The following is a 26,061-nucleotide window of genomic DNA, read 5'->3' as shown; positions in this document are numbered from 1 at the left end:
AAGCCTTCGTGTGCATTATTCCTGGAGCCAGGCTCTCCTTCCATTTCTCAATACTCCCCCAATATGCCGGATCATGTCACAGCACATGGCGTAATCATAGCGTGAGAGAGTGCGCCTGATGGTAATGACATCGAGCGGCCTCATGTACCGTGTTACTGGGGCAGGTGGTGCCACGTTGTTCCTAGTAGCGTGGCTAGGGTTACAAGCATGGTGACAACTTTACACTGTCTGCGCACTGACTGCAGTAATGTCCGCTGCTGGAAAAGCTCCTGACACATCCAGTATATTATTATTATTATACACTTTTATAGCGCCATTTGTTACATGGCGCTTTACATGTGAAAAGGGGCAAATATAGACAAGTACAATAAACATGAGCAAAAACAAGGCACTAACAGGTACAGAAGGAGAGAGGACCCTGCCCATGAGGGTTAACAGTCTGCAGGGGATGGGTGAGGATACACTAGGAGAGGGTAGGGCAGGTTGTGCGGCGGTTCAGTAGGTTCAGGATCACTGCAGGCTGGAGGCGTGTCGGAAGAGGTGAGTCTTCAGGTTCTTTTTGAGGATTTCCGTAGTAGGCGAGAGCCTGATGTGTTGGGGTAGAGAGTTCTAGAGTAGGGGGGAAGCACGGGAGAAGTCTTGGATGCGGTTGTGACACATGGGTCATCAATGGTCCTTTATGTTATTTACCTATGCAGAGTTTTCAGATTGTGCAGCTCCTGCTATGGATCCAGAGGGTGTGTGTCGGACAATGGATTCCTGCGGTGGTTTGCTAAGATGGCGGGCAGTTAGTATGTAGAGTAAATGAGACATAGTTTGTAATTCTCTGTGCAATAATTATATCAATGATTATTATGTAAAATGATGATGGATTGTGTATATACTGATTAGTAGTTATTGGTGATAATGTAGAAATCGCTCACTGGCCAGTTATTCAATAGGGTGGTTGTATGCCTCTTTGTTACAGAAGACATGCAGAACTATGATGTAATTTTATAATTCGCTTTTCCCATATTTTTTCTACCTGTGTCACAATGTAATGGGCTTATCTACAGCATTACAGAATGCTGGTTGTGTCGGATGTAGTGAGATCGTTCTGCTGGTTGTGTCGGATGTAGGGAGATCGTTCTGCTGGTTGTGTCGGATGTAGTGAGATCGTTCCGCTGGTTGAGTCGGATGTAGTGAGATCGTTCTTCTGGTTGTGACTGATGAGTTGAGATCGTTCTGCTGGTTGTGACTGACGTAGTGAGATCCTTCTGCTGGTTGTGTCGGATGTAGTGAGATTGTTCTGCTGGTTGAGTCGGATGTAGTGAGATTGTTCTGCTGGTTGAGTCGGATGTAGGGAGATTGTTCTGCTGGTTGAGTCGGATGTAGTGAGATCGTTCTGCTGGTTGAGTCGGATGTAGTGAGATCGTTCTGCAGGTTGAGTCGGATGTAGTGAGATTGTTCCGCTGGTTGTGTCGGATGTAGTGAGATCGTTCTGCTGGTTGTGTTGTCGGATGTAGTGAGATTGTTCTCGTGGTTGTGTCGGATGTAGTGAGATCGTTCCGCTGGTTGTGTCGGATGTAGTGAGATCGTTCCGCTGGTTGTGTCGGATGTAGTGAGATCGTTCCGCTGGTTGTGTCGGATGTAGTGAGATCGTTCTGCTGGTTGTGACTGATGAATTGAGATCGTTCTCCTGGTTGTGACTGACGACTGACGTAGTGAGATCGTTCTGCTGGTTGAGTCGGATGTAGGGAGATCGTTCCGCTGGTTGTGTCGGATGTAGTGAGATCGTTCTTCTGGTTGTGACTGATGAATTGAGATCGTTCTCCTGGTTGTGACTGACGACTGACGTAGTGAGATCGTTCCGCTGGTTGAGTCGGATGTAGTGAGATCGTTCTGCAGGTTGAGTCGGATGTAGTGAGATTGTTCCGCTGGTTGTGTCGGATGTAGTGAGATCGTTCTGCTGGTTGTGTTGAGTCGGATGTAGTGAGATTGTTCTGCTGGTTGTGTCGGATGTAGTGAGATCGTTCCGCTGGTTGTGTCGGATGTAGTGAGATTGTTCTCGTGGTTGTGTCGGATGTAGTGAGATCGTTCCGCTGGTTGTGTCGGATGTAGTGAGATCGTTCCGCTGGTTGTGTCGGATGTAGTGAGATCGTTCTGCTGGTTGAGTCGGATGTAGTGAGATCGTTCTGCTGGTTGAGTCGGATGTAGGGAGATCGTTCCGCTGGTTGTGTCGGATGTAGTGAGATCGTTCCGCTGGTTGTGACTGATGAATTGAGATCGTTCTCCTGGTTGTGACTGACGACTGACGTAGTGAGATCGTTCCGCTGGTTGAGTCGGATGTAGTGAGATCGTTCTGCAGGTTGAGTCGGATGTAGTGAGATTGTTCCGCTGGTTGTGTCGGATGTAGTGAGATCATTCTGCTGGTTGTGTTGAGTCGGATGTAGTGAGATTGTTCTGCTGGTTGAGTCGGATGTAGTGAGATCGTTCTGCAGGTTGAGTCGGATGTAGTGAGATCGTTCTGCTGGTTGAGTCGGATGTAGTGAGATCATTCTGCTGGTTGTGTTGAGTCGGATGTAGTGAGATTGTTCTGCTGGTTGTGTCGGATGTAGTGAGATCGTTTTGCTGGTTGAGTCGGATGTAGTGAGATCATTCTGCTGGTTGAGTCGGATGTAGTGAGATCGTTCTGCAGGTTGAGTCGGATGTAGTGAGATCGTTCTGCAGGTTGAGTCGGATGTAGTGAGATCGTTCTGCTGGTTGAGTCGGATGTAGTGAGATCATTCTGCTGGTTGTGTTGAGTCGGATGTAGTGAGATTGTTCTGCTGGTTGTGTCGGATGTAGTGAGATCGTTCTTCTGGTTGTGTCGGATGTAGTGAGATCGTTTTGCTGGTTGAGTCGGATGTAGTGAGATCGTTCCGCTGGTTGTGTCGGATGTAGTGAGATCGTTCTGCTGGTTGAGTCGGATTTAGGGAGATCGTTCTCATGGTTGTAACTGATGTTGGGAGATCGTTTTGCTAGTTGTGACTGATTATACCCAAGAGAAAGGGGGGCCCTTTGTAAGCAGACGCTTCCAATTTAATACTAACAACCTATATGAAGTAGAGGTCTATGCTGCATATCTTAAAATATAGATCTTTATTAAACAATTCAAACATAAAAATATAAATAAATAGGGGAAATTAATAACAGATACTGCACCTACAGATTAAGTATAAGGTATACGTAAAATTCACCGCACTCTCTAGGATTTTTATGCAAAATTTAGTATGAATTTATTATACATAAACTGGGAGCGTAACAGAATATTAAAGCATATGCGATTATTTATACAACGTTTCGGCTCAACCAGAGCCTTTGTCACGTAATCGCTGCAAATAAAAAGAAAAGAAAATATGCAAAATACGATGAATAAACAATAAAGTAACACATGTCAAAGGTGTCAAAATAGTGGATCATCCTAGTGTAGAAAAAAGAAGAAAGCTGATCTACCAACAATAGTGATGTATATAAACATGGGTGGAGATGGTGAAAGTAGAGTATATGAATGGTCAGGAAGCGAACAATAGGAATTAGCGCAATGATCCTGAGTGCCCTGTGGGTGGGAACAATCATGTGAATAACGTAACAACGTACAGTGTGATAATTATATATAGCCTAAAAGAGAAAGAAAGCAACATAAAGGAACCATCTAAAATGCACCATAACATCACAGCAACAAGATAACAACCACTAGGGCTATCCTCACAAAAATGGTAGACAACAGCATAGTCGTTTACCTTATTCCAGATAAGATAGAGAAGGGAGAAAGTCGCAGTGGTGCAATATAAGCTCTGCCGAAAATGGTGAGAGATTAATATACGTGCAGCAGGAGAGAGCGTGTCCATAGGAAAAAGTATGGGACCTACTGTAATCGAAATGTCAGTAGTGAGGATCTGCTGGGGCAAGTAATATGTCAGTCAGTAATCCTGTGGTTTATAGACCGGGGGTCCATGGTGTGCACCGGAAGTGACATAGCGCTACTCAGTAGGGTCCACTGCGCATGCGCAGCTTATGTTATGGCAACCGGTAACCAAGTGAACTCCGATGCGGCATAGACAATATTATACCGATGTGCCGCAATAGAGGGAGCGGGAAAGAGGGATAAAGGCACCGGTGCCCGGCAGCAAGGACATGTTTTAGACATGTTTTTAGACCCCCGGTCTATAAACCACAGGATTAGTGACTGACATATTACTTGCCCCAGCAGATCCTCGCTACTGACATTTCGATTACAGTAGGTCCCATACTTTTTCCTATGGACACGCTCTCTCCTGCTGCACGTATATTAATCTCTCACCATTTTCGGCAGAGCTTATATTGCACCACTGCGACTTTCTCCCTTCTCTATCTTATCTGGAATAAGGTAAACGACTACGCTGTTGTCTACCATTTTTGTGAGGATAGCCCTAGTGGTTGTTATCTTGTTGCTGTGATGTTATGGTGTATTTTAGATGGTTCCTTTATGTTGCTTTCTTTCTCTTTTAGGCTATATATAATTATCGCACTGTACATTGTTACGTTATTCACGATTGTTCCTACCCACAGGGCACTCAGGATCATTGCGCTAATTCCTATTGTTCGCTTCCTGACCATTCATATACTCTACTTTCACCATCTCCACCCATGTTTATATACATCACTATTGTTGGTAGATCAGCTTTCTTCTTTTTTCTACACTAGGATGATCCACTATTTTGACACCTTTGACATGTGTTCTTTTATTGTTTATTCATTGTATTTTGCATATTTTCTTTTCTTTTTCTTTGCAGCGATTACGTGACAAAGGCTCTGGTTGAGCCGAAACGTTGTATAAATAATCGCATATGCTTTAATATTCTGTTACGCTCCCAGTTTATGTATAATAAATTCATACAAAATTTTGCATAAAAATCCTAGAGAGAGTGCGGTGAATTTTACGTATACCTTATACTTAATCTGTAGGTGCAGTATCTGTTATTTATTTCCCCTATTTATTTATATTTTTATGTTTGAATTGTTTAATAAAGATCTATATTTTAAGATATGCAGCATAGACCTCTACTTCATATAGGTTGTTAGTTGTGACTGATGTACATAGTTACATAGTTACATAGTTATTAAGGTTGAAGGAAGACTGTAAGTCCATCTAGTTCAACCATAGCCTAACCTAACATGCCCTAACATGTTGATCCAGGGGAAGGCAAAAAAACCCCATGTGGCAAAGAGTAACTCCACCATGGGGGAAAAATTCCTTCCCGACTCCACATACGGCAATCAGACTAGTTCCCTGGATCAACACCCTAACAAGGAATCTAGTGTATATACCCTGTAACATTATACTTTTCCAGAAAGGTATCCAGTCCCCTCTTAAATTTAATTAATGAATCACTCATTACAACATCATACGGCAGAGAGTTCCATAGTCTCACTGCTCTTACAGTAGGGAGATTGTTCTGCTGGATATGACGGATTTAGGGAGATTGTTCTCCTGGTTGTGACTGTCGTGGGGAGATCGTTTTGCTGAGTAAAATGTTTGAAGAGAAAAGGTAGGCCTTACAAAACGGGAGTCACCACCATGTAAATACAAAAAACGCAGCTTTATTAAACACGTATGCAAAAGGCAGAACACATTAAAAACATTTAAAACAAGGGGATGTAACATATCCCTGAATAAACAAAAGCCCGTGGTAAGGCCACAAAACCGCACCAACCGTGCAGGGTAAAATACACATGCCCATAAATGTAGGTAGCCTAGCCTGAGTAATGGTGTAGTGGCTTAAAGTAACCAGCCCCCCTGGTCCCATGCAATCACTCATGTAAAGAAACAAGGTGCATGCCTAAAGACAACTTGACATACACCCCATGATACTGTGCCATGAAGTCTGTAAATGAGACAAAATATGCAAAAAAACCATAAACATTAGCATGAGACCAGCCAAACAAATGCTACAGGCAGAGATATCAGATACCCACCAAGAAGAAAGAAAGAAGCCAGTAACCTAAGATGGAAGGGCAAGCATGAAATGCATAAAATAGCCCATGAGTACTGGTGGTGGGCAGGGCTACAAGGGCATGTGTACCCTGGAGAGAGTGAGTGAGGGCAGCAGGCACCCAACGCGTGTCGCCACGCTCCGGTGGCTTCGTCAGGGGTAATGCCAGGCATGCTTGCCCTTCCATCTTAGGTTACTGGCTTCTTTCTTTCTTCTTGGTGGGTATCTGATATCTCTGCCTGTAGCATTTGTTTGGCTGGTCTCATGCTAATGTTTATGGTTTTTTTGCATATTTTGTCTCATTTACAGACTTCATGGCACAGTATCATGGGGTGTATGTCAAGTTGTCTTTAGGCATGCACCTTGTTTCTTTACATGAGTGATTGCATGGGACCAGGGGGGCTGGTTACTTTAAGCCACTACACCATTACTCAGGCTAGGCTACCTACATTTATGGGCATGTGTATTTTACCCTGCACGGTTGGTGCGGTTTTGTGGCCTTACCACGGGGTTTTGTTTATTCAGGGATATGTTACATCCCCTTGTTTTAAATGCTTTTAATGTGTTCTGCCTTTTGCATACGTGTTTAATAAAGCTGCGTTTTTTGTATTTACATGGTGGTGACTCCCGTTTTGTAAGGCCTACCTTTTCTCTTCAAACATTTTACTCAGTAGTTCTTAGGCCTTGGTTTGAGTCCCATTGATCGTAGTGCCCCCATTGTTCTCTTTTTGGAGATCGTTTTGCTGGATGTGACGGATGTAGAGATCGTTCTGCTGGTTGTGACTGTCGTAGGGAGCTCGTTTTGCTGGTTGTGACAGATGTAGCGAGATTGTTCTGTTGGTTGTGACTGATGTAGAGATTGTTCTGTTGGTTGTGACTGATGTAGAGATTGTTCTGCTGGTTGTGACTGATGTAGAGATTGTTCTGTTGGTTGTGACAGATGTAGAGATTGTTCTGCTGGTTGTGACTGATGTAGAGATTGTTCTGTTGGTTGTGACTGATGTAGAGATTGTTCTGCTGGTTGTGACTGATGTAGAGATTGTTCTGTTGGTTGTGACTGATGTAGAGATTGTTCTGTTGGTTGTGACTGATGTAGAGATTGTTCTGCTGGTTGTGACTGATGTAGAGATTGTTCTGTTGGTTGTGACAGATGTAGAGATTGTTCTGCTGTTGTGACTGATGTAGAGATTGTTCTGTTGGTTGTGACAGATGTAGAGATTGTTCTGTTGGTTGTGACTGATGTAGAGATTGTTCTGCTGGTTGTGACTGTGACATAGGTAGATTTTTGTCCTGGCTGTAACACTGACATAGGCAGATTGTTTGCTCTCTTGGTTGTGACTGTGACGTAGAGGGGCTAGTCCCTTGGTTGTGACTGTGACACCGGTGTATCATTCTGCTGGCTGTGACTATAACATAAGGAGCATTGTTTTCTTGGGTGTGATGTATAACAATAACTCTGGATGGGACAGTGATTCTGGAGATGTTTTATTTTTTTCATCTGACCTATAGAGCATTCACTTGTGCTGTATGGTGACACTTCTGCTCAGGATAATTTTCAGAGTTCTGAGAATTACATGTTGGGATAATTTTCAATGCTGTGTGGGACAGACTGATCCAGATAGTGTGATATTGGAGTGCTAAAAGCTGAGCTCCTTTTGAAGGGAGAGTTCCTAGTTCTGATGTCCGAAACTCCCTGGATAAGAAAGGAAGATAACAAGAGGGATCACCACTAAAACCAACAAGGGTCACATAATAACATAGGACTTACAGTGATTCTGTTAGCATTCTCCATCCAGAAGGTCTTGGCCTGATCCATCTGGTAGTCGTATTCCTGTCAAGCATAAAATACAATAATCAGTTACATACACAAGCCGACTCTCCAGCCACGATGATCATGAGGATCCACTAATCACATCTGACCAGCTTGCAGCGCTAAGTACCTTACTGGGAGTGGGAATCTTTGGTAAGAAACCCTCCACCTGATAGTCCCTCTTACTAGAAGATTCGGTGACACTAGTCTCCTCCAATGGCGACCTCAGTTCTTCAAGAATCTCTTGACTGAAACCAGAATATAAAAGCATCAAATCTTCATTCTGTGGTCAGTACAGTACACATCTCTTCTCTCCATCAGGTGGGTACAGTACACTCGCACATCTCTCCGCTCTCAGGTGGGTACAGTACACTCGCACATCTCTCCGCTCTCAGGTAGGTACAGTACACTCGCACATCTCTCCGCTCTCAGGTAGGTACAGTACACTCGCACATCTCTCCGCTCTCAGGTAGGTACAGTACACTCGCACATCTCTCCGCTCTCAGGTAGGTACAGTACACTCGCACATCTCTCCGCTCTCAGGTAGGTACAGTACACTCGCACATCTCTCCGCTCTCAGGTAGGTACAGTACACTCGCACATCTCTCCGCTCTCAGGTAGGTACAGTACACTCGCACATCTCTCCGCTCTCAGGTAGGTACAGTACACTCGCACATCTCTCCGCTCTCAGGTAGGTACAGTACACTCGCACATCTCTCCGCTCTCAGGTAGGTACAGTACACTCGCACATCTCTCCGCTCTCAGGTAGGTACAGTACACTCGCACATCTCTCCGCTCTCAGGTGGGTAAAGGACACTCGCACATCTCTCCGCTCTCAGGTGGGTACAGTACACTCGCACATCTCTCCTCTCCATCAGGTGGGTACAGTACACTCGCACATCTCTCCGCTCTCAGGTGGGTACAGTACACTCGCACATCTCTCCTCTCCATCAGGTGGGTACAGTACACTCGCACATCTCTCCGCTCTCAGGTAGGTACAGTACACTCGCACATCTCTCCTCTCCATCAGGTGGGTACAGTATACTCGCACATCTCTCCGCTCTCAGGTAGGTACAGTACACTCACACATCTCTCCGCTCTCAGGTGGGTACAGTACACTCGCACATCTCTCCTCTCCATCAGGTGGGTACAGTACACTCGCACATCTCTTCTCTCCATCAGGTGGGTACAGTACACTCGCACATCTCTCCTCTACATCAGGTAGGTACAGTACACTCGCACATCTCTCCTCTCCATCAGGTGGGTACAGTACACTCGCACATCTCTCCGCTCTCAGGTAGGTACAGTACACTCGCACATTTCTTCTCTCCATCAGGTGGGTACAGTACACTCGCACATCTCTCCTCTCCATCAGGTGGGTACAGTACACTCGCACATCTCTCCTCTCCATCAGGTGGGTACAGTATACTCGCACATCTCTCCGCTCTCAGGTAGGTACAGTACACTCGCACATCTCTCCTATCCATCAGGTGGGTACAGTACACTCACACATCTCTTCTCTCCATCAGGTGGGTACAGTACACTCGCACATCTCTCCTCTCTCAGGTAGGTACAGTACACTCGCACATCTCTCCGCTCTCAGGTAGGTACAGTACACTCACACATCTCTCCGCTCTCAGGTGGGTACAGTACACTCGCACATCTCTCCTCTCCATCAGGTGGGTACAGTACACTCGCACATCTCTCCTCTCCATCAGGTGGGTACAGTACACTCACACATCTCTTCTCTCCATCAGGTGGGTACAGTACACTCGCACATCTCTCCGCTCTCAGGTAGGTACAGTACACTCGCACATCTCTCCGCTCTCAGGTAGGTACAGTACACTCGCACATCTCTCCGCTCTCAGGTGGGTACAGTACACTCGCACATCTCTCCGCTCTCAGGTAGGTACAGTACACTCGCACATCTCTCCGCTCTCAGGTGGGTACAGTACACTCGCACATCTCTCCGCTCTCAGGTGGGTACAGTACACTCGCACATCTCTCCGCTCTCAGGTAGGTACAGTACACTCGCACATCTCTCCGCTCTCAGGTGGGTACAGTACACTCGCACATCTCTCCGCTCTCAGGTAGGTACAGTACACTCGCACATCTCTCCGCTCTCAGGTAGGTACAGTACACTCGCACATCTCTCCGCTCTCAGGTGGGTACAGTACACTCGCACATCTCTCCTCTCCATCAGGTAGGTACAGTACACTCGCACATCTCTCCGCTCTCAGGTGGGTACAGTACACTCGCACATCTCTCCGCTCTCAGGTAGGTACAGTACACTCGCACATCTCTTCTCTCCATCAGGTGGGTACAGTACACTCGCACATCTCTCCGCTCTCAGGTCGGTACAGTACACTCGCACATCTCTCCGCTCTCAGGTAGGTACAGTACACTCGCACATCTCTCCGCTCTCAGGTAGGTACAGTACACTCGCACATCTCTTCTCTCCATCAGGTGGGTACAGGACACTCGCACATCTCTCCGCTCTCAGGTAGGTACAGTACACTCGCACATCTCTCCGCTCTTAGGTAGGTACAGTACACTCGCACATCTCTCCGCTCTCAGGTGGGTACAGTACACTCACACATCTCTCCACTCTCAGGTGGGTACAGTACACTCGCACATCTCTCCTCTCCATCAGGTGGGTAGAGTACACTCGCACATCTTTCCTCTCCATCAGGTAGGTACTGTACACTCGAACATCTCTCCGCTCTCAGGTAGGTACAGTACACTCGAACATCTCTCCGCTCTCAGGTAGGTACAGTACACTCGCACATCTCTCCGCTCTCAGGTAGGTACAGTACACTCGAACATCTCTTCTCTCCATCAGGTGGGTACAGTACACTCACACATCTCTTCTCTCCATCAGGTGGGTACAGTACACTCGCACATCTCTCCGCTCTCAGGTAGGTACAGTACACTCGCACATCTCTCCGCTCTCAGGTAGGTACAGTACACTCGCACATCTCTTCTCTCCATCAGGTGGGTACAGTACACTCACACATCTCTTCTCTCCATCAGGTGGGTACAGTACACTCACACATCTCTCCGCTCTCAGGTGGGTACAGTACACTCGCACATCTCTCCGCTCTCAGGTGGGTACAGGACACTCGCACATCTCTCCGCTCTCAGGTGGGTACAGTACACTCGCACATCTCTCCTCTCCATCAGGTGGGTACAGTACACTCGCACATCTCTCCTCTCCATCAGGTGGGTACAGTACACTCGCACATCTCTCTGCTCTCAAGTGGGTACAGGACACTCACACATCTCTTCTCTCCATCAGGTGGGTACAGTACACTCGCACATCTCTCCGCTCTCAGGTAGGTACAGTACACTCGCACATCTCTCCGCTCTCAGGTAGGTACAGTACACTCGCACATCTCTTCTCTCCATCAGGTGGGTACAGTACACTCGCACATCTCTCCGCTCTCAGGTGGGTACAGGACACTCGCACATCTCTCCGCTCTCAGGTAGGTACAGTACACTCACACATCTCTCCTCTCTCAGGTAGGTACAGTACACTCGCACATCTCTCCACTCTCAGGTAGGTACAGTACACTCGCACATCTCTCCGCTCTCAGGTAGGTACAGTACACTCGCACATCTCTTCTCTCCATCAGGTGGGTACAGTACACTCGCACATCTCTCCTCTCCATCAGGTGGGTACAGTACACTCGCACATCTCTCTGCTCTCAGGTAGGTACAGTACACTCGCACATCTCTCCGCTCTCAGGTAGGTACAGTACACTCGCACATCTCTCCGCTCTCAGGTAGGTACAGTACACTCGCACATCTCTTCTCTCCATCAGGTGGGTACAGGACACTCGCACATCTCTCCTCTCTCAGGTAGGTACAGTACACTCACACATCTCTCCGCTCTCAGGTGGGTACAGTACACTCGCACATCTCTCCGCTCTCAGGTAGGTACAGTACACTCGCACATCTCTCAGGTAGGTACAGTACACTCGCACATCTCTCCGCTCTCAGGTGGGTACAGTACACTCGCACATCTCTACTCTCCATCAGGTGGGTACAGTACACTCGCACATCTCTCCTCTCCATCAGGTGGGTACAGTACACTCACACATCTCTTCTCTCCATCAGGTGGGTACAGTACACTCGCACATCTCTCCGCTCTCAGGTGGGTACAGTACACTCGCACATCTCTCCGCTCTCAGGTGGGTACAGGACACTCGCACATCTCTCCGCTCTCAGGTGGGTACAGTACACTCGCACATCTCTCCTCTCCATCAGGTGGGTACAGTACACTCGCACATCTCTCCTCTCCATCAGGTGGGTACAGTACACTCGCACATCTCTCCTCTCCATCAGGTGGGTACAGTACACTCGCACATCTCTCCTCTCCATCAGGTGGGTACAGTACACTCGCACATCTCTCCTCTCCATCAGGTGGGTACAGTACACTCACACATCTCTTCTCTCCATCAGGTGGGTACAGTACACTCGCACATCTCTCCGCTCTCAGGTAGGTACAGTACACTTGCACATCTCTCCGCTCTCAGGTGGGTACAGTACACTCGCACATCTCTCCGCTCTCAGGTAGATACAGTACACTCGCACATCTCTCCACTCTCAGGTGGGTACAGGACACTCGCACATCTCTCCGCTCTCAGGTGGGTACAGTACACTCGCACATCTCTCCGCTCTCAGGTGGGTACAGTACACTCGCATATCTCTCCACTCTCAGGTAGGTACAGTACACTCGCAAATCTCTCCTCTCCATCAGGTGGGTACAGTACACTCGCACATCTCTTCTCTCCATCAGGTGGGTACAGTACACTCGCACATCTCTCCGCTCTCAGGTAGGTACAGTACACTCACACATCTCTTCTCTCTATCAGGTGGGTACAGTACACTCACTCATCTATCTGGTGGGCACAGTACACTCGTACATCTCTCAGGTGGGTACAGCACACTCGCACATCTCCTCTCCATCAGGTGGGTACAGTACACTCGCACATCTCTCAGGTGGGTACAGTACACTCACACATCTCCTTTCTCAGGTGGGTACAGTATACTCGCACATCTCTCAGGTGGGTACAGTACACTCGCACATCTCCTCTCCATCAAGTGGGCACAGTACACTCGCACATCTCTCAGGTGGGTACAGTACACTCACACATCTCCTTTCTCAGGTGGGTACAGTATACTCGCACATCTCCTTTCTCAGGTGGGTACAGTATACTCGCACATCTCCTTTCTCAGGTGGGTACAGTACACTCGCACATCTCCTTTCTCAGGTGGGTACAGTATACTCGCACATCTCTCCATCAGGTGGGTACAGTACACTCGCACATCTCTCCGCTCTCAGGTGGGTACAGGACACTCGCACATCTCTCCGCTCTCAGGTGGGTACAGTATACTCGCACATATCTCCGCTCTCAGGTGGGTACAGTACACTCGCACATCTCTCCGCTCTCAGGTAGGTACAGTACACTCGCACATCTCTCCTCTCCATCAGGTGGGTACAGTACACTCGCACATCTCTCCGCTCTCAGGTAGGTACAGTACACTCACACATCTCTCCGCTCTCAGGTGGGTACAGTACACTCGCACATCTCTCCTCTCTCAGGTAGGTACAGGACACTCGCACATCTCTCCACTCTCAGGTAGGTACAGTACACTCACACATCTCTTCTCTCTATCAGGTGGGTACAGCACACTCGCACATCTCTCCATCAGGTGGGTACAGTACACTCACACATCTCTCCATCAGGTGGGTACAGTACACTCACACATCTCTCCATCAGGTGGGTACAGTACACTCACACATCTCCTTTCTCAGGTGGGTACAGTACATTCGCACATCTCTCCATCAGGTGGGTACAGGACACTCGCACATCTCTCTCAGGTGGGTACAGTACACTCACACATCTCCTTTCTCAGGTGGGTACAGTACATTCGCACATCTCTCCATCAGGTGGGTACAGGACACTCACACATCTCTCTCAGGTGGGTACAGTACACTCACACATCTCCTTTCTCAGGTGGGTACAGTACATTCGCACATCTCTCATGTGGGTACAGTACACTCACACATCTCCTTTCTCAGGTGGGTACAGTATACTCGCACATCTCCTCTCAGGTGTGTACAGCACACTCGCACATCTCCTTTCTCAGGTGGGTACAGTATACTCGCACATCTCCTCTCAGGTGTGTACAGCACACTCGCACATCTCCTTTCTCAGGTGGGTACAGTATACTCGCACATCTCTCCATCAGGTGGGTACAGTACACTCACACATCTCTCCATCAGGTGGGTACAGTACACACACATCTCTCTCAGGTGGGTACAGTACACTCACACATCTCCTTTCTCAGGTGGGTACAGTACATTCGCACATCTCTCCATCAGGTGGGTACAGTACACACACATCTCTCTCAGGTGGGTACAGTACACTCACACATCTCCTTTCTCAGGTGGGTACAGTACATTCGCACATCCCCTCTCTATCAGGTAGGTACAGTACACTCGCACATCTCTCCATCAGGTGGGTACAGTATACTCGCACATCTCTCCGCTCTCAGGTGGGTACAGTACTGTCACAGATCCACTCTCAGCACGCGACTTGGGGTTGCGCCTGCAAGGGTTAATCTATCTCCCCTCTCTCAGTCCAGCATTCAACCTCTGTCCTATGCTGTAATGGGAGCATAAATCACACACCGACCCAGGCCACACACCCGCTCATACACGCTGCCACTGTCAAGGTGAAAATATATTTCCTTATATACTTTTTGTACTTTTATATCTTATACTGTAAAACAATAAGTTTTTCCTATCTGCTAATGTAAATGTAATTGTATTTAAAGATGGCTGCCAGTGTTCAGTTTCGTTTCAGTTTAGTGACCGAAGGGTTAAGATCCATTTCTTTGGAAATCGAAACTTAAGGAATGTGAAGAAAAGGAGGATCCACCAGAAGACATCAGAACAAATCAGAAAGACTGAATGCTAGCTTAAACCCCGCCTAATGCACGCCTTCCCCTAACACTCAATATAGTATTGTGTATTTTAGAATAAAGCCAGTTGCTGTGACCGTTACACACATGTGTGTGGATCCACGAGCATGCACTGAGATTGAACCAGCTACCTGTCTGACTCATTCTTACCCGGTACCACATGCTTATAGTTTAATTTGGAATGACTGGTGAAGGAAGGGTATTTGTCGTTACGACCCCGACAATTGGCAGCCCAACGGGGGGCGTGGCCAGCGATCCGAGGCCCCCTGGACCCATGCCTGGATGTCTGTGGATGATACCCGTAGTGGCTGACCTCGAGGACTGATCACCCTCCGCACACGGTAAGTGGTGATCATATACACTGTATATGTCACACTTGCTAGTGTCTCAGCCGTTATTGGTTTGTCTGTGGTCTCTTTGGGTCTGGGGAGGTGACCGGTCGAGTGGTGAGATCGAACGCGATCCTGTGCCACGCTCTGAACCAGCAACTGAGAGACGTCGCATTCTGTGCGTCCTCTGTACACCACACCTCCTCCACCGGTCATTGTACTCCATTCAACCATCCTACCCGTGACTATTGTCTAGTAGTGAAGTGGACTGAAAAATTGAGCCAGTTGTAGATTGTGGGGCAGCTTAGAGAATGGGATAGGAGACGCAGCCTCTGTGATATTGTACTAACCGGTAATTAAGACGTCCCAAGTGGGGGACCACCAGAATTTTGAGTACAAATAGGTAATTAAGACGCCCTGTACGGAGCCACCAGAAATAGGTAATTAAGACGTCCCGGAACGGGACCACCAGAAACAGGTAATTAAGACGTCCCGGAACGGGACCACCAGAAACAGGTAATTAAGACGTCCCGGAACGGGACCACCAGAAACAGGTAATTAAGACGCTCCGTACGGGACCACCAGAATTTTTGTGGAGGGCTCTCACTAGGAGACCGCCTCCCGACTGTTTGGGATATCGTGGCAGGATAGTCTGTTAATCACTGTTGTTCAGGTTAGGGATGGAAATATTGAGCGCGAGGCTCTTTTTCTTATACGTTGAGCGAGAGGCTCCGTGTTTTTAGAATATCAGTGTTGAAGATCGCTGCCAGTGGCCTACTGCAGGAGGCCATAGTATCCTGGGAGCCAAGCTGCGTATCTTAAAGTAGAAGTCCGTGCCCCACAAGTTAGATGAGGATGCTGTGGAAGTCAAGACAATGGTCACGGGAGGGCAAGAGACAGTCAAGAAGCTTATCTGCGAGTTGCGCGAGGCTTAAAGAACAAAGGATGAAAATAGGTTGATGGAGAGGAAGGATCAGACAATGTAGAGCCCGTGTTTGGTTATAAAATGCCTTTGAACTGTGATCTTACAGATTGTAAAATGGCCGCCGTGCCACTGACGATGAAAATGCAGTCCCAGCCACCGCCCTGTAATGGCGACGGGATGAGCTCTCCAGAAGCGTAGCTGTGTCCTGTTTGTGTTGTGCAGAATCCAACCTGGGTGGAAACCTGCCGTGTGTGTGCGTACGGACTGTCCTTGGGGCTCCGCCCAGATCACGGAGGATCATAGGAAAGTTTTGTAGAAATTAAGTCTGAAAACTGCTGCAATTTGTTACTTTGTAGGAGATGAAAGGGGGGGGAGCGGACCGCTGCGAGATTTCTTTGTCAGTTCTCCTCTTTTCTCCTTATCTACGCTACGTGCTGGAGAAGAGGGGGGCATACAGCTGGGCTTTTGTATTCTCCCTTGTGCGCTGTGGAATGCAGCGAAAGTTCTTATCTCCGTGTTACTAGATGGGAGGGGGTGCGTGAATCCCTGCGCGATCTGCTTGTAATTTTTCCCTTCGGTGCTGTGGGCTAGAGGGACGGGGAACCATGTATTGCATTCCAAAGTTTTTTTTTCTGTCCTTGGTTTAGTACAGGCTGAGAGATTTGTGTTTAAAGCAATAAGTACTGTATGAAATTGGAAGTGAAATAGATCTGTGTCTAGTCTTAGAGGAAAACTTGTAAGTAATTGAAAGATTGGTAATTACCTGTATCAAGTTGAGTGATTGATATATATAGCAAATTGAAGATAAACAGGGGGTCTCCCTGTTAGATAATATGGTCCCTCCCCAGGAAATTAAGCCTCTACTCCCGACTGTAAACCCTGTGCCCCTTACAGTCAAGGCAGCAATATATACTGGATTGCCGAGAAGTTCTATGGGCGTCTTATGGTAGTATTTAAAGATCTGGGATTCCCATTGTAACAAAAAGCCCATTCATACCTTTTTGTAGTAGACCCGATATTGAGATTTCCACTAAAGAGTTTTCAAAAGAATTTAGCCCAGCAGGAAAGACAAGGGTTAAATCACTAGCCGTAGTGATTCTTGCTCGCTCACTGGCCCCCACCGCTGCAGCTGCGAGATCAGTGTTTCTTATCTCCATGTAACAGACTCCAGTTTCTGCCCCCTCCTTTGTACACGTGAGTCCAGCTTCACACTCCAATACGCCTTTAACCCTGTATAGGAATCTAACTCCCTCCCAGCTTCCTTATGTCAATTTTCAGACCAAGAGCTTGTTTTAATCGATGTAGATGGCAGACCCCCCCAGCCCGGAAAGGCCCCTACATCTCCTCTTCCCGTGAAACCTTCACACTTACAAGGCTAGATTTTCCAGGAATCTGAAGTTTGGTTCCCTGTCATTCACGTTACTACATCACACCTCAGGAATCCCAGGTTCTTTTCTCAGTAGGGTATGGGGACATAAATACCCACCAGATAGGAGCCATAGTGAACCCAGCTAACTCTACCCTGTCACATAGAGGTGGTTTGGCCCAACAGATAGCTAAAAAGGGAAGCCCAGTCATAGCCCAAGAGTGTCAGGCCTACCTTGCCACTTATGGCCCCTTGCATCCAGGAGACGCTATGTCCACTCGAAGAGGGAATTTGCCCTGTGATATAGTGTTACACATTGCAGGCCCTATATATGATTACAAGACACCCGAGCACTGCCGTACAGTATTGCAGACTGCCTTGCAGACAGAGCTCACCTATGCAGGACATGCTACAGGTGTGCTGATTCAGCTTCATGGAGACAAATAGAGACCTGTTGCTTATTACAGCGGCCGCCTGGATACGGTGGCAAGAGGAAGTCCCTTATGTGTTTGGGCCGTGTTGTCTGTCCAGTTGTTGCTACCCAAGTCTTCAGAGATTGTTTTCAGTCACCCACTGACGGTCCATACCCCACGATGTATATGGTATCCTTAACCAAGTACAATCTAGCCACATATGTCCATGGCTGGACAGCTGCGACTTCGGTGTGCTATTCTCATGCCTACTAATGTGACTTTGAAAAGGTGCACTGTCCTGAACCCCGCTACTTTTCTCCTAGTTCCCCTGGATCCAAAGGGGGGAGGAGTAGGTGACAGGTGACATGAGCGAGGACACTATTTTTCTTTCTAGAATGGATCCAGAGGAACAAGATTAGGTTTCCAAACCCCATGATTGTCTAGAATTGATGTCTCAGGAAACGGCTGGTCTCTAGTGTGCCCATTCTAATGCTGATTTTGAGCTTTTTGTAGATGGATCCCGTCACCAAGATGACCGAGGATGCTTCTGTACCAGATATGCTGTGGTCTCAGAACATGAGGTAATCAAGGCAGAGTCAATGCCAGCTCATATGTCTGCACAAGAAGCATGCAAACTAGCAGAAGGTAAGACTGTAAATATCTACACTGATTCCAGGTATGCTTTTGGCATTGCACACGGTTATGGGCCTATCTGGAGAGCCAGGGCTTTCCTGACAGGAAATGGCCACCCCATTCAATGTGCTGAGGCAGTCCAGCAACTTATGAATGCACTACAGCTTCCCACCCAAGCAGGCATCATAAAGGTAAAGGCACATACCAAAGGCACTGATGGACGGACAAAGGGTAACGCACTGGCAGACCAGGCTGCCAAGAAAGCAGCAAGCACTCCTGTAGCCTCTCAAGTACATCACCTAGACACCCCACCATCTCCACTTGTGTTGAAAGACATCTTAGCCCGGTTACAAGAACAGGCAAGTAAGGAGGAGAAAAATAGGTGGTAAGAGATAGGGGCTTGCTCTGATACCATCACTGGACTATGGGGAGGGGTGAAAAGGTCTGCCTGCCACAGGTACTGTACCCAATGATGGCACAGGTTCTGCACGGGAATGTGCACCACTCGAAGACGGCCATGTGTGACACCCTACAGAAACAATGGATTGCCCCCCGGGTTTTCCACCTGCGCAGAAAGCCAGGTACAGAGCTGCATGATATGTGCCACACATAATCAGGGTAGGACAGTGAAAACCCCATCCAAACACACTCCCCGGCCCTTTAACCAATTCCAGAGACTGCAGATTGATTAAATTCAGTTACCCAGGGTAAGGACGTATGAGTATGTGTTGGTCTGCATTGATTTATTTTCAGGTTGGCCAGAAGCCTACCCAGTTGCCAAAGCTACGGCTAAGATAACGGCGAAGAAACTGATGGCTGAGATCATATGCAGGTATGGAGTTCCTGAAGTCATTGAAAGCGATCGGGGTTCCCATTTTACTGGAGAGATCATGTCAGAGGTAATGGCAGCACTGGGGGTAAGTCAAGCATTGCATACTCCATCCGTAGAGCAGTGGAAGAGTGGAGAGACTAAATGGAACTCTTAAGCTTAAAATCCAGAAGGCAATGGCAGAGACTGGTAAACCATGGACAGAATGCCTTCCTCTAGCTTTGTTTTCAGTAAGATATACCCCAAACAGGAAGACAGGACTGTCACCGTATGAGATTCTGTTTGGCAGGAGCCCCAATTTTGAATGTTTCTTTCCATAACAGTTGCAGCTCAAGTACCAGGACTTGACTAGCTATGTGCAGGCCTCACATGGACACCTTGCCAAAGTGCATTTAACTGTCTTCAGTTCTCTTCCAGACCCAGACAAGGTTCCTGGACACCATCCCTTTGTGCCAGGAGACCTGGTGTATGTGAAAAAGTTTGTGCGTAGAGATTGTCTCCAGACAAGATTTGAAGGACCCCACACAGTGATCCTGGTCACCCCCACTGCAGTAAAACTTGAAGGAAAGAGCACCTGGATCCACGCCTCATATTGTAAAAGAGACCGAACCAGTGTTTAGTCACAGTAGTGACTGAAGGGAAATGTTGCTGTTGTTTTTGATCTTGGGACTGCTATAATTCGCACGACACCACAGGTACACCAGTAGGGATTTTTGAGACAGGTTTCTGCAAGGAGAACAGTTCTTTAGATACTGATTTGCTAATTAAACATACACAATATATGTACACCAAAGATACCTGATGAACCTACCAGAAAGAGGAGAAGTTTTGATCAGCTCCACATGAGTTATGAAGAAGATCCACTAGTATATATTGATACCATTGGAGTGCCAAGGGGGGTGCCTGACCAGTTTAAAGCCCAGAACCAGATTTATGCTGGCATTGTTTCTACAATCCCACAGGTGCAGATTAATAAAAATGTTGAATGGATCAATTATATATATATATTACAGTGAACAAAGATTTGTCAATTATAGCTGTGATGCCTTCCAGGGTATAGTTGAGGATTTGGGCCCTAACACTTGTATGACCCGTGCTGCAACCCGACCTAAGAGAATTACACTGAATCCTGTCCAGACAAGATCACATGCAGTGATATAAGAAGCTGACACAGGATTGTGGTTGGTGGATACTGGAGACATTAACTTTTAGGAGTAGGCTGACAGTAATCCTTTTGGGAAGGAGCTGTAGACCAGCATGTCATGTCGCCCCCACCACCAGAGAACCAACCACATCAGGTAGGGTAAGACAGATACAGGAGTATTATCCCTGAAGGCCCTCTGACTAGTTAGCTACGCAAAAGCAATTGGCTGACCCTGAGAACCAACCTTTCTCATTTTACAGACAAATAATGACCATATGATGGACGTATAAGTGCACCTGGGCAGGCCTAGGTAGTTAGTGAACACAAAAACAGGTGACGTGCTAGGACGCAAATTTAGACTTTTTACAGATGTGACAAAGGAGAGAGTGTAGAGCTATACTTTGGACGGTTACAGCTGAAATGGGAAGACATGGAGTACAGTCCCATAAACCAACTTGATGTTAGAGTATTGGTGAATACATTCATTGACAGTATGACCAAAGACTTATGAGACGAAATATAGACAGCCAGACCTGAATGGCGAAATGAAGATCCAAAAGACCTGAAGGTTTCTAAAGAAGTTGAACAAATTAGGACAATAAGACGACGTGTCATGTATGCTGGAGTAGACACATCTTTCTTCTCCAGTTGGTTAGGTGAGATCAAGGGATTCCTTCAATAAGTTTGTTTAGTACTAATTGCCCTCCTTATAATTGGATCGATAATTTTCTGTTGTGTTATTCCCTTGTATAAAAAGGTTATTGCCAAAGCAACTCCGACTGGCGCCTTCCTCAATCAAGAAGTAGACCCACCAGAGTACGATGGTACTGATCTAGGGGAGATCCCTAAGTATGTCCCCCTCAAGAGAGTAGACAAAATCCCCCATTCTCAGATGATGCCAAGAGATTTAGTTTAGGGACAGTGGGAGAACTCCATGTGAGGTTAGTGAAGGGTTCAGATGCCTGGAGGCCTCTCGCTAGGGGAGAGTTTCTGAGGTGTCTGGATGAAGAAATCCACCTCCCTTTTCCCATCACATGGACAGTCTCGAAGGATCTTTCTTTAAGGGAAAAACTTAGTGTTTAGGGGGGATTGTCAAGGTGAAAATATATTTCCTTATATACTTTTTGTACTTTTATATCTTATACTGTAAAACAATAACTTTTTCCTATCTGCTAATGCAAATGTAATTGTATTTAAAGATGGCTGCCAGTGTTCAGTTTCGTTTCAGTTTAGTGACCGAAGGGTTAAGATCCATTTCTTTGGAAATCGAAACTTAAGGAATGTGAAGAAAAGGAGGATCCACCAGAAGACGTCAGAACAAATCAGAAAGACTGAATGCTAGCTTAAACCCCGCCTAATGCACGCCTTCCCCTAACACTCAATATAGTATTGTGTATTTTAGAATAAAGCCAGTTGCTGTGACCGTTACACACATGTGTGTGGATCCACGAGCATGCACTGAGATTGAACCAGCTACCTGTCTGACTCATTCTTACCCGGTACCACATGCTTATAGTTTAATTTGGAATGACTGGTGAAGGAAGGGTATTTGTCGTTACGACCCCGACACCACCACTCACCGAACACACGGGCGATGAGTCCTGGAAATATTACTACTACTGTCTGCCAATCATAAGGATCAACACTTTAAGGCTATGAATTCTTTAGAACATACAAGGTTCAACTTGTTAAAGTTTTATGCTTTAATACAAACAGGTACAGTGCTTACAATAAAGAAAAAGGTATAAAAATATGGTAATAAAAAGACATACAAATATGCAAAACAGTTATAAAATAAACAGGAGAAAACTTACAGAATAGCTAATTTTGTAGTCTGCTTCCTGCTCCCTGAGAGGGGGGGGGGGGGGGGGTGAATATGGACTGGATACACACCAGCTAGGCTGCCCCTCAATCTGTGAACACGATTCTATGTAGACAGGCCTGATTCATAGAGTCACCCTGGAGGTCAGATTTCTAGACCAGCCTCTCAGGTTAATATTATAATTGCTTGCTTTTTCATTGGCCCATGGCCATTCCACCAATAAATATATTATTTTCTTTGAAATTCTTGGTGTAAAGTTTCCCACAGATAGATAGTGCCAGGCTATAATTGACATCTCTCTTCAAAAGAGCTAAAAAGTGTGAAATGTTTCCCCTTCTTCCTGGTTCACAGCGAACCCCCTGTCGAGATTGGAGACAGTAGACTGCTTGCTCAGGATACCATATGTTGTGACCTTTGTGAAACCTGCAGTTTCAGGGCAGATGTTAAACTGCTGGTCACACATACAGTATAAACCTATACATATTTCACTACAAGTGCACTTGCACATTTCTTCTCTATCAGGTGGGTACAGCACACTCGCACATCTCTCCACTCCATCAGGTGGGTACAGTACACTCGCACATCTCTCCATCAGGTGGGTACAGTACACTCGCACATCTCTCAGGTTGTACAGTACACTTGCACATCACTCTCAGGTGGGTACAGTACATTTGCACATCTCTCTCTGGTGGGTTCAGTACACTCGCACATCTCTCAGGTTGTACAGTACACATCTCTTCTCTGCATCAGGTGGGTACAGTACACTCGCACATCTCTCCATCAGATGGGTACAGTACACTGGCACATGTCTATCAGGTGACTACAGTACACTCGCACATCTCTCAGGTTGTACAGTACACTTGCACATCTCTCAGGTTGTACAGTACACTTGCACATCACTCTCAGGTGGGTACAGTACATTTGCACATCTCTATCAGGTGGGTACAGTACATTTGCACATCTCTCTCAGGTGGGTACAGTACATTTGCACATCTCTATCAGGTGAGTACAGTACACATCTCTTCTCTATCAGGTGGGTACAGTACACTCGCACATCTCTTCTCTATCAGGTGGGTACAGCACACTCGCACATCTCTCCACTCCATCAGGTGGGTACAGTACACTCGCACATCTCTCCATCAGGTGGGTACAGTACACTCGCACATCTCTCCATCAGGTGGGTACAGTACACTCGCACATCTCTCAGGTTGTACAGTACACTTGCACATCACTCTCAGGTGGGTACAGTACATTTGCACATCTCTATCAGGTGGGTACAGTACACATCTCTTCTCTCCATCAGATGGGTACAGTACACTGGCACATGTCTATCAGGTGAGTACAGTACACTCGCACATCTCTCAGGTTGTACAGTACACTTGCACATCTCTCAGGTTGTACAGTACACTTGCACATCACTCTCAGGTGGGTACAGTACATTTGCACATCTCTATCAGGTGGGTACAGTACATTTGCACATCTCTATCAGGTGAGTACAGTACACATCTCTTCTCTCCATCAGATGGGTACAGTACACTGGCACATGTCTATCAGGTGAGTACAGTACACTCGCACATCTCTCTCTGGTGGATACAGTACATTCACACGTCTCTCTTGTGGGTACAGTACACTCGCACATCTCTCTCTGGTGGATACAGGACACTCGCACATCTCCACTCAGGTGGATACAGTACACTCACACATGTCTCTCTTGTGGGTTCAGTACACTCGCACATCTCTCTATCAGGTGGGTACAGTAAGACCATAGAACTGCAGCTTTTTAGTGTCTCTTGTGTATATACAAAGAGCCAATTGTCCTATCCTGTGCTGTAATGGGAAGCAGACCTAGAGGCTCCACACAGACTGCACTGCATCCGGATGTACAAGCGGGGGAGGGCACGTTGCGTGTGCACAGCTGCTGCGTACATATGTCAGTGCAAACTGTGCATGATGAGGGAGATAAAACTCTTAGGGCCCATTTACAAGTGCTTCTCACAAAATTAAAATATAATCAAAAAGTGAATTTATTTCAGTTCAATACAAAAAGTGAATCTCATATATTATATAGAGTCATTACACACAGAGTGATCTATTTCACGCGTTTATTTCTGTTAATGTTGATGATTATGGCTTACAGCCAATGAAAACCCAAAAGTCATTATCTCAGTAAAGAATACTTTATTACACCAGCTTGAAAAATGATTGTAAAATCCGAAATGTTCCCTACAGAAATGTCTGTTCAGTAAATGCCCTCAATACTTGGTCGCGGCTCCTTTTGCATCTATTACTGCATCAATGCGGCGTGGCATGGAGGCGATCAGCCTGTGGCACTACTGAGGGGTTATGGAAGCCCAGGTTGCTTTCATAGCAGCCTTCAGCTTGTCTGCATTATTGGGTCTGGTGTCTCATCTTCCTCTTGACAATACTCCATAGATTATCTATGGGGTTAAGGTCAGGCGAGTTTGCTGCCAATCAAGCACAGTGATACTGCTGTCTGTAAACCAGGTATTGGTACTTTTGGCAGTGTGGACAGGTGCCAAGTCCTGCTGGAGAATGACATTTCCATCTCCAAAAAGCTTGTCGGCTGAGGGAAGCATGAAGTGCTCTAAAATGTCCTGGTAGACGGCGGCGCTGACTTTGGTCTTGATAAAACACAGTGGACCTACACCAGCAGATGACATGGCTCCCCAAACCATCACTGATTGTGGAGACTTCACACTAGACCTCCAGCAGCTTGGATTGTGGCCTCTCCACTCTTCCTCCAGACTCTGGGACCTGGATTTCCAAATGAGATGTCAAAATTACTTTCATCTGAAAACAACACCTTGGACCACTGACAACAGTCCGGTTCTTTTTCTCCTTGGCCCAGGTAAGATGCTTCTGGTGTTGTCTATTGGTCATGAGAGGCTGACACAAGGAATGTGACACTTGTAGCCCATGTCCTGGACACGTCTGTGTGTGGTGAAGCAATGACTCCAGCAGCAGTCCGCTCCTTGTGAATCTCCCCCACATTACTGAATGGCCTTTTCTTAACAATCCTTTCCAGGCTGCGGTTATCCCGGTTGCTTGTGCATCTTTTTCTACCACACATTTTCCTTCCACTCCACTTTCCATTAATCTGCTTGGATACAGCACTGTGTGAACAGCCGGCTTCTTTACCAATGACCTTTTGTGGCTTCCCCTACTTGCGGAGTGTGTCAATGGCTGCCTTCTGGACATCTGTCAGGTCAGCAGTCTTCCCCATGATTGTGGAGCTACTGAAACAGACTAAGGGACCTTTCTAAATGCTTAGGAAGCCTTTACAAGTGTTTTTTGTTAATTATTCTAATTTATTAAGATAATGACTTTTGGGTTTTCATTGGCTGTAAGCTATAATCATCAACATTAACAGAAATAAACACGTGAAATAGATCACTCTGTGTGTAATGACTCTATAGAATGAGTTTCACTTTTTGATGATATTCTAATTTTGTGAATAGCGCCTCTATCTGTGGTTGACGTACACTACCGTTCCAAAGTTTAGGGTCACTTAGAAATGTCTTTATTTTTTAAAGAAAAGCACAGTTTTTTCCAATGAAGCTAACATTAAATGATTCAGAAATACACTCTATACATTGTTAATGTGGTAAATGACTATTCTAGCTGCAAACGTCTGGTTTGTAATGCAATATCATCATAACAACCATCAGTCCAGTTTTCTTATGGTACTTTGTGTCTGCGAACTGTGTAAGAAGGCGAATGGATGGTTAGAATACCCTTGTGCAAGTATGTTAGCACAGCTGAAAACAGTTTGGCTGATTAGAG

General features: G+C 46.6%; 1 protein-coding gene across 3 annotated transcripts in view; it reads right to left on the bottom strand.

Annotated features, from left to right (window-relative positions):
- Positions 1-7,246: 7,246 nt before the first annotated feature.
- The window catches only part of SPAG8 (sperm associated antigen 8), a 43,029-nt gene continuing 24,214 nt past the window's right edge, over positions 7,247-26,061 (bottom strand). For 2 of the 3 annotated variants that reach the window (XM_077281257.1, XM_077281259.1), the window contains 3 exons: positions 7,934-8,051; positions 7,762-7,824; positions 7,248-7,686 (listed from right to left, as the gene is read on the bottom strand). In XM_077281257.1, the coding sequence (XP_077137372.1) occupies positions 7,564-7,686; positions 7,762-7,824; positions 7,934-8,051 (304 nt within the window). In that variant the 3' untranslated portion in view covers positions 7,248-7,563. Of the gene's footprint in view, positions 7,687-7,761; positions 7,825-7,933; positions 8,052-26,061 lie in introns of all 3 variants that reach the window. The other variant, XM_077281260.1, reaches the window with a different exon arrangement.

The sequence above is a fragment of the Ranitomeya variabilis genome, chromosome 1 (genome assembly GCF_051348905.1).
Source record: "Ranitomeya variabilis isolate aRanVar5 chromosome 1, aRanVar5.hap1, whole genome shotgun sequence".
In the NCBI taxonomy this organism is placed as follows: domain Eukaryota; kingdom Metazoa; phylum Chordata; class Amphibia; order Anura; family Dendrobatidae; genus Ranitomeya; species Ranitomeya variabilis.
The sequence above is the reverse complement of the archived record's forward strand: the minus strand, read 5'-3'. Positions and strand labels throughout refer to the sequence as shown.